The following is a 9973-nucleotide window of genomic DNA, read 5'->3' as shown; positions in this document are numbered from 1 at the left end:
ATACACTAAGGACGCCAAAGGAGACATAGAAGAAGCTACACAAATTCAGGAAGGAGATAATAATGGTACTGTATGGTCCCAAAATTCCAGAAGATCTTCTTGCTATATAATATGTGGACTATCACAAGTACCAAGTAGTACAAATTTTCATTTGTCTTTTGACTTAATGGGTTTTTTTTTATGTTATATATAGAGTTTAAATACTTTTATTATAAGCCGGGCATGGTGGCGCACGCCTGTAATCCCAGCACTCGGGAGACTGAGGCAGGAGGATCGTTTAGAGTTCGAGACCAGCCTGGGCTACAAAGTGAGCTCAAGGCCAGCCTGAACTGCACAGCGAGACCCTGTCTCAACAAGATAAAAATATATATATATATTTTTATTATATTAATCTATCACTCTTTGTTTATGGCTTTTTGGTTCTGTAACATATTTAGAGCTTTTCCAGTAAGAGATTATTTTCAAGTGAGTATGGGGAAACTATAAATGTCTGTGTAAGAAGCAGTTGCTTCTTCTTTCACTCATAAAATCTGCCTGGTCCTCTCCATTTCATCAGAATATAGGACAGATTACTCTAGGATTCTAGAATCCACACACAGAAGAGAGCAGGCATATGTACTGAAAACAGGAGAACTAAGTGTTAGTCTTCTACGTATCAAACAGTGAGACCTTTGGCTTCCTTCTCCAAGAGGTCTCAGAAACACTGAGCTTATACCTTTCCTGGTAGATGACAAGAGGGATTATTCTCTGGAGAAAATGACCAACCCCAGGAAACAAAACTAGTTTCTCAGTCTGGAATCCTCCCTGGAAAGAACTTTGCAGGATTATCTAACAATAAGTGTAGCTTGGAGTATAGCCCCACCCATGCACATAAAAGGTTCCAGTCAGCTTTTCAGTGCTGTACTCTTAAATACAAACCAAGAGTCAAAGATCACCAAATCTATGGAAAAGCTTCTAGTGTCTAAATCAAAGAAAAATTTAGAAGACCTTAAAGAAACAGGACCCAAAGGAGAAAAGTTAAAAAGAAATCATGACTCAAGGCTTTTATGGGTAAATAGAGGCAACTAGAGACCATACTCATAAGTGAAATAAATCGGACCCACATGTGTAAACATTGTATTGTCTCCCTAGGGTAAGAACCTGAAAGAGTAAATAAAACCCAAAAGGTACAACAAACACTGTGAAAGGGAAAGAAACTGCTCAAAGGGAAGGAACAACTGGATGAGGGAAAGAAGAAAAAGAAGAAAGAGAAAAAATATATAGAGAGAAGGAAAGCTGGGGTAATTATACTGCTGGTGTCTAACCGTTTACTGAAAGGAACAGTGAATGCTTAAATTTTTTTTGACCGATTTTCACGCTTATATCTGGTAATCTGAACAACTAATTTGAAGACAACAATATGCAATATAACAACCATTGGTGAATTCCTACCATCTTGTTTAGTGAAGCTCTGTATGGTTTCTAATTTTTTTTTATTTTTATTCTCTTTAATGGCTTTATCAATCTTGTATTCTTACAGCTGGTAATCTGAGCAACTTTGTTAAAGTTAACAGTATGTAATATAACAACCACTGTTAATTCCTATCATTTTATTTTGAAACCCTGTATCATTTTTATTGTTTTTGCTTTGTTTTGTTTCTGTCTATGTTGTTTTTTTACTCTCTTTAAAATAAAAAAAAGCATAATCAATACCAAAAAAGAAGACACTAGCCACAAAAGACAAGGAAATCTCAGATGAGTTAGGAAATTAAAACTGAGACAACATCCTAGAAAATAAAACAAAAAGGCAGAAATGTAAATCGAAACCAACTCAACTGAATTGGTATCCTTAAAGTCAGTACCTTAACCATATTTTGATAAACAATTTTTTGGTTAACATCTGTCTCTGCTTTTACGCTAAGTTGTAAGAGTATGGCTGGTGGCATTATTTGCTCACCACTGTTCTAACATAGCTTATGAAAGTGCTCGCATGGCTTGTAATATATATCCAATATTTATGGGCTAATGAATGAAGCAAAACGTGTTACTTTAGATGAATGCTATTTTAACTTTACTGATTACAGCTGTATAAGAACTTTCCAGGGGCTAGAAGCGTTGCTCAGTGGTGCAGCACTTTCCTACCATGTGCAACGCCCTGGGACTGTCAGTACTGCAAGAAACAAAAAAAACCTTTTTTCTCTGTGTAAGGTTAAAAAACATTACAACAAAAGCAATTTAAAAGACAAAATTGAAGGTAAGAATAAAATTAAAGGTACTTAAAACTTTGCTCCTTAAAAATGTCCAAATCTGCTTTACAAAACACTATTTGGCTCTATAACCTAAGGCCTGAAAAGGAAAAACAAATTTACAAAGCCTGTTTCAAAAGCAGCAGCAGGATACAAAAAAACCTGTTCAAATAAGCAGAAGTGACTCACATTAATAAACCTTCCTAACCACTGAAAAACTACAGACATCACTGACAGAGGTTGTACTCACTATTTTTAACTCAGCCACTTCCGACTGGAGTCGAGGAGCAGCCCAGATCAGTGTAGACACAGATTCAGCCAGACCAGAATCTAGCTCTCTAATAAGGAAAAAAATTAATACAACATTCTGTAAAACAAGCCAATGTAATCTTAGCTATTCTACACTTTTTTTCCTCTTAAGTTATTTTGTAACTCACTGGATTCTCAAGATAATGCTAGACCTATAAGCCATTTCTTTATCCTATTTTAATTTTGAGAAAACTCAAAACTAAGAAATCCAATAGTCAGGAAATAGCTAAGCCAAGACTCAAACTAGGCCTCTTGATTTCAGATTATTTTCTTTTTAACAGATTCCTACATTGAGAACACACCTTCAAATGACTGTTTAGAAAAAGATATTTGGGGATGACAAATAGTCCCTTTGTGCTACTCCCCTACATGTACATGGAAAAAAGAGACCAATCTTACTCCATTCTCAAATTCCACAAGTGATTCAAGTCTCTGAACCAAAATATCTTACTTCATAGACTGAATGAGGCCAAACCGAGCCAGCAGGAGGTCGCAGTACAGCTCCAGGATCTCCATGGCCTCCACAAGGTAGTCTTCGCGGATAATGTGCTCCACTCGGATCCGTGCTCGCTCATCCTTCCCAGCGGCCAGATAATCAGCAATCTCCTTCCTTGCTTTCTGAGCCAGTTCCGCTAAAGCAAGAATCCCACTCTAGTCACACAAGAGCAGGGTACTGGGACCTGGCTTCTGAGTAGACCTCTACCCCAACAGAGAGAACTGAGTATTTCTACTATATCTTAAACTCAGTGAGGGTGAACCTCTTAAGAGTTTTCAATGATACAGTCCACTGTACCACATGTGCCACAGGTTTGCCACCACTATCCTACCTCATACTGCCTTAGCTAATCTATTTCCATTTCATCCATTCCCAACTCAATTATTCTGGCCATGGCAGCAGTAGTTGCTACTCTGTGTGACAATATAGTATTTAGCCTGACATTTCAAACTCAGGAGTCATATTACTATTCTATAGCAACAAGTACAGTTATCCCTAGGTATCCAAAAGGGATTGGTTCCTGGACACCCCACAAACACCAAAATCCAAGGATGCTCAAGCCCCTTCTATAAAATGTCACCGTATTTGCATATAGCCTATGTATATCCTGTGTACTTTAAATCATCTCTAGGTTATTTATAACCATTAGTAGAATGTATAAATGTGTTATAATGCATTATTTAGGAATAACAGCAAGAAAAAAATCTGTACATATCACAAATGTAATTTTTACCTAAATATTTCTGAACCGTAAATGGCTGAATCTAGATGTAGAACCAATGAGTGTGTAAGGTCCACACAATGTTCCTTTCTCAACAAAAAGCAATCAGTCTAACTAGTCAAAAAAAGGCAGAAATGTATCCAAAGTTCAAAAAGACAGGATGGTCCTGAAACTTCACAGTACTGGTCCAGAAGACTCAGAACAGGGTACTGGCATATGGTGATACATTTTGGGAAAGAAACGATAAAGGAATTATGCACTACTCACTTTTTTTTTTCTCCAGTAATTTGAGGCGGTTTATGACTAATCTCAAGTTGACTCGTAAACGCTCAGCTTTAAATCCAGAGCCCAGCATACTGTGCTGTTCCTCCTGGGAAAAAAAAAAAAAAGTGTAGTGACTGCTTGGAGTCAAAATTAGCTTAAGAACTAAAACCATTTAAACCAGGTATGGTGGCACACACCTGTAATCCCAGCACTAAGGAGGCTAAGACAGGAGGATTGCTGCTACTTCAAGGCCAGCCTGGGCTACATACACGAGAACAAAACCAGTCTGCCCTACACAGCGAGACCCTGTCTCAAAAAAAACAAACCAACCCAAACCAAAACCAACCCATCTACGTAGATCTGACATTGTAAGTAGGGGTTTTGTCTTTTTTCTTTTGGTGCTGGGGCTTGAACTTAGGCTAAGCGCAAGCTCTACCATAAAGCCACACCCCCAGCTCTAGAGTGTTTTTCTAATATAGAAAAATGATATGAGCCAGATGACATTTTATTAAGTATCATTTCGGCTGCTGTGTAAAGCACTGACTGGAAACAGACAACATGAGGAACAGAAGGCTACCACTACAATCCAGGTAAGACAGGGCAATAAATTAAGACCAGGGAGTTAGCAGTGGCAGTGACAGACGCAACTGCATTTGGAATCTATTTTAAAGGCAGAGCTCAAAGAATCTGGCGCAAGATGAAAAGGCTATTTAGGTAGTGGCAGGAGGATGGGATGATAAAAAGACGGGAAAGCAGGAAGGCCTTGTGCTTCTAAAAACTCTTAGCAAGGGAGGTGACTAAAAAAAGATTATCAAGTTTAGACCCAAATTCAAAAATATTCTCATCAGCTTAATTCCTGAAAATCTGCTACTAACTATCAGCCTTTGGGAAGTGCTGGTGGCCCAGTATCACAGAAGTGTCATTAACATCTCACATGCAAAGTTAACAGTCCAAGAAAAAAGTGCTTCATAAAATTCTACAGGAGGAGACTACCAAGATTTTCAGTGAACAGCAGTTAGCCAACAAAGCCCCTGCCTCTTACACACAAGATCTTAGGCTCTACCACTATATACTGACTATTGTGAGTATCTTTTTTTGAGATAAGGTCTCATTAGGTAATGCAGGCTGGCCTTGAACTCACTTATATAGCCCAGGTTGCCCTCAAACTCATGGTGATCCTCCCACCTCAGCCTCCCGAGTGCTGAGAATACAGATGTGGCATATTCTCACACCACATTCTCTACAGTGATGTGCTGTGCACCACCACACCTGACTACAGCACAGTTTTTGTCACTTGTAATGCTGGCCTCAAAACTGAAAACACGTCATATACCTACACCTAAGTTGAGGATTTAACCCAGAGCCTTCACACTGAAATACATCATCCATCTCTCTCCTCTCCCTCCCTCCCCTCCTCTCCCTCTCGCTACCAGGTCTTGTTGAATCACTATGTTGCCCAAGCCTGGCACGAACTTGAAACTGTCCTGCCTCAGCCTCCCAGAATGTCTGGCTTACACTGTACTCCCGGCTACACAACATTTAATAAGTAACTCAAGTCCCGATTTAAAACAGGGCTTGAACATCACAGAGTATCTCTCTGACCCACTACGCTGAATACATTCAATCCAAAAAACACATTTTTATTGATTGTATGTCACACTTGGGCCAGATGCTGGAGATAAAAAGTATAAATAAGGTATAGTGTCTGTCCTCAAAAGGAACTTATATTCTACTGGAGGGAAAAACAGTTAAGAAAATTTAGCAATTATAATGCTATTTAATAAGGACTATAATTTTAGAGTTTCTCAATCAGAAATGATTTTTGTCCTCAAGGGGACTCTTGACAATGACTGGAGACATTCTGAGTTTTCATGAGTGGAGAAAATGCTCCTGGCAACGGGTATGTAGAGACCTGAGATGCTATTAAACATTCTAAGCTAGGTGTGGTGGCACACGCCTGTAATCCCAGCACTGGAAGGCTGAGGCAGGAGGCTCCTTGCAAGTTTGAGGCCAGCCTGGGCTCCAAAGTGAGCTCAAGGCCAGCCTGAACTGCACAGCGAGACCCTGTCTCAAAAGACCAAAAACAAAACAAAACAAAACAAAACATCCTATAGTAAACAGAACTGTGTGCCTATAACAAAAAATTACCCATCCCATCTAGAACTGTGGAACCTAGAGAAATGAGCCAACATGTAGAGAGGTTAGAAAAGGCTTTCTAGGAGGAGTCTGTGAAGAGCAAGTGTGAACATTCCAAGCAGAGAAAGTGGTGTGTACACATCCCAGGTACTGGAGAGAACAAGGAGCTTTGCGAAAGCTGCAAATTCAGTATAGTTGAAGCGTGGGATTAACTACTGTTTATGCCATAAGTATACCTCAAGTATACCTCTTAATCTTAACTTCAAAATTTAAACTATTATTTATAAGATGTCCATCACCACAGCAGGTTCTGCTGCTAGCTAGATGTAAAGGATAGCTCTGTTCTCAAGGTATTCATAGCCAGAGATGGATGGGAAGCAGGAAGACAAGAAGAAAAACAGTAACCATTATCAGTAACTCTACCAGGCTTCTGGCCAAGATCAGCCAGCAACAAACATTTTGACAAATTCCAGACCTACAAACCCCTAAGGAGATAATCAGAGCTTTATTAGTATTTTAATATCAAAATATTTACTACTTTTTTTTTGAGACAGGGTCTTGCTATATAAAGTTCAGGCTGGCCTCAAACTTGTAGCAATCCTCCTGTCTCAGCCTCCCAAATGCTGGGATTACTGGTGTGCACCACTATGCCTGGCCAACTATCACACTTTAGGACCAAAAAACCTGTAATAATGAAATGTATTAATCATCAACATTATCAGTTAAATAAACTGGAATTTGGTAGAACTTTACATAACCTTATAATACTTTTTAAAAACCACTTACAGACACGAGAACATTTCAAATATGTGTAAGTTTAAAAAGCAAGTTGTAAACTAGGAATGGTGGCACACTCTGTAATCCCAAACTCTGGGAGGCTGAAGCCAGAGGACTGCAAGTTTGAGCTTAGCCTGGCAACTCAGGAAGACTCTGACTCAAAATAAACACAAAAAAGGCTGCGGATGTAGTTCAATGTGAAGGCCCTGGGTTCAATCAGCCCTCAGTACTGTACCACCAAGTAACAAATCAAAACGAAGAAAACCACAGATGTATAAACAAAGTTTAGAATTTCAGCAGGTTGAAGCATGGGATTAACTACTAGGTATACTTAATCTTAACTTCAAAATTTAACTTCCAGAATTAGAATTTAAGAGGCTGTTGGGGACATAGCTCAGTGTGTAGCAGGGTGCTTGCCTACTACAATTGGGAACCCAGATGTAATTCTCAGGACCACAAAAAGAAAAAGGTTTAGCCATTCTTATATGTAAGCTCCTCTCAAATGAAAGGAATTTGGACTAAGGTTAAAGCCAACGCAAAATGCAAATCTACCTCAGAAAGTACTTAATTTTAAACTTCAGTATCGAAAGAATAAATAATAATATAAACTCATGTGCTCTTTTGGAAAAGGAAAATACTCAACAAAATGCATCAACAACTGTAAAAAGCAAAAGTTTAAAATGGTCTGTTTTCACAAAAAGGTCTTTAAGCCTAAGGATGTGACTGAGGTCCTATAGCTGAGGTGGTCTCTAAACAAAGGGGGTAAGGTAAATAATCAATTAAGCACAGAATTCACGTAAACTCTGCAAAAGCACTGTCAGTTAAGAAGTTACTATTATTGATTAATCATTTGCTTTAAAAAACCCACAGACTTTACGGAGGGAGTGGGGCAAAAGGGGTTAGCCACCTATGGAACCGACTGTAACTCAGTCCTCAGCCAATGAGGAAAGGAAGCGGACACTATTACGATTTGTACTGCTCTTTGTAACCACTCTGAGGTGTGTCAGTCTGTCTGCTGGGCTGGCTCAGCACTTCTGCAAGAGTGGGGAAAAAAGTGTAAGTTTCACTGTTCTTCCTCCCTCTAGTCTATTCTTTGGATCTGGTCAATGGTACTTCTCATACAATCAAGAGTAACTTAATTATGGCGGGGGGTGTGCAGCAGTGTGGTGGCGTATGACTGTAATCCCAGCACTTGAAAGGCTGAGGCAGGAGAACCACATTGAGTTTGAGGTCAGCCTTGGCTAAATAGGGATTTCAGGGCCAGCCTGAAGTACAGACCAAGATTTTGTTAAAAAAAAAAAAAAAAAAAAGAGGAATGCGGAGGGAACTAAGCCCTAGCAGGTTACACCTCCCTTGACAGTTCCCACCAGACCCCACCTCCCAACAGCAAGCCGCCTGTAGTGCTCACAGTGCCCATATATTTACAATCACCTTCCCTGAGTCCCACCTTTAACCATACAAGGCTTTGGGGTGCACCAGATATAAACCATGACAAAGACAAAGAAGGAAGAGACAAGTAAAAATAAAACAGCTTTAACAATATGAAGGAGCTCTGGAGGATGTGGGTATCTAGTTCACATCATTACCTAACATTCACATAATTGTTCAACATCCACCAATGCTAATTTGGGACCATATTTAGCCTAAAATAGAAAAGATTTCAGTCTTAAGAATAGAGACTCTGAAGACAAAAAAGTGCTAAAAGTCAGAAGTTCAAATGTTTTACACTGCAAACAGCAATCAAGCTCCACAGTGGTATACACCTGTAATACCAGCACTTACCAGAGGAGAAGCTAAGTTGAAGATCAGTCAGGGCTCTATATACATCAAGCTTAGTAACTGAGGTTGAAAATACTAAGAAACAACAACAACAACGACTTAAACCGTAAGTAAAATTACAAGGTAAGCAATATTTGGAGGTAAAGATGCAACGAAGATTATGTTCTAACAAAACAGCAGAGGGGCCCGGGGGTATAGCTTAATGGTAGAGAGCTCGCACCCGTTTTTAGCATGCATGATGCCCTGGCTTCAATCTCCAATCCCCATCCCCCGCAAAAAACCTGTGATAAGGAGTTAGTGAGGAAATAGGAACAATCTCAAACTCTTACTGACAATGTAAATTAGTACAACCTTGCAGAAAGGAAAATATCCTAGTTTAAATACCTATGCCAAAGAGCAGGATAAATGTGTCCAGAGGATATATGAGAGTGAAGGAATGCAATATTCCAGTAATTGGGATGATTACATTGAGACATTTATTTTATGGACTATTTGGCAGTAGTGTTGGAGGAGGATTCTTAAAGCACTTTAGCATACAAGCAGGTATTAAAAATATTTGTTAAATAAAGAATGGAGAATGTCCATGATGTGGGGCTTTTAAAAATCAAAATAAAATAGTAAATACAGTAATGACAGCAAATCTTTTTAGAGCTTTCGATGATAACAAACAGCAACTGCACATGTGCCACAGGTTCACCACCACTGCTACTGTATGTAGGATGATCCCACCTTACACATGTATTTAAGTACATAGTAAAATGGCCTATAAAAATACACACTGAGCCAGACACGGGGCTACACGCCAGTAATTCTGTCAGTTGGTGCTGGCTTACAGTGCTCTTAGCAGCCTAATTTTTAATCTACATTTTGATTCCTCAAAACACCAGCTTGTCCGAAACACCAAATCTTAAGTCCTTTAATTTTTTTATTTCCTGGTCCAAGCTCTATCCCCTGTACCATGCATAGAGAAGTCACCTTGCTGCTCCAGAGCAGGTTGAAGTTTACTTCAGACCCTGGATTTGCTGTTGTGCTAATAAATCTTTCTGCATCAGTCAGTCTTAAATCTACTTGACATGTGGGTGCCAAAATCCAGGAAACCCAGGAAACATGTGAGACGAGATTCCCCAAGACAAGCCCACCCCTGTTGTCGCTGTCCTTCCACACAATACAGCCACTGAGTCAGGTGCGTCTCCAGGTCTTCTACAAAGGACGTGGTCCATTTTCCTCTCTGTCCAAAACTCTTAGCCTTGGTCTCTTCCTGGCCTA

At 39.5% G+C, this 9973-nt stretch overlaps 1 protein-coding gene across 3 annotated transcripts in view; it reads right to left on the bottom strand.

The window, feature by feature from the left end:
- Positions 1-9973, bottom strand: part of Ist1 (increased sodium tolerance 1 homolog (yeast)) — a 41154-nt gene that overhangs the window by 12004 nt on the left and 19177 nt on the right. For all 3 annotated transcript variants that reach the window (XM_013503978.1, XM_005403525.2, XM_005403526.2), the window contains exons 2-4: positions 4019-4121; positions 2986-3166; positions 2476-2563 (exon numbers count right to left, since the gene is read on the bottom strand). In XM_013503978.1, the coding sequence (XP_013359432.1) occupies positions 2476-2563; positions 2986-3166; positions 4019-4106 (357 nt within the window). In that variant the 5' untranslated portion in view covers positions 4107-4121. The remainder of the gene's footprint in view (positions 1-2475; positions 2564-2985; positions 3167-4018; positions 4122-9973) is intronic.

This window comes from Chinchilla lanigera, unplaced genomic scaffold, assembly GCF_000276665.1.
Source record: "Chinchilla lanigera isolate Chin_1 unplaced genomic scaffold, ChiLan1.0 scaffold00083, whole genome shotgun sequence".
Lineage (NCBI taxonomy): Eukaryota > Metazoa > Chordata > Mammalia > Rodentia > Chinchillidae > Chinchilla > Chinchilla lanigera.
This window is presented reverse-complemented; position numbering and strand designations above follow the sequence as displayed.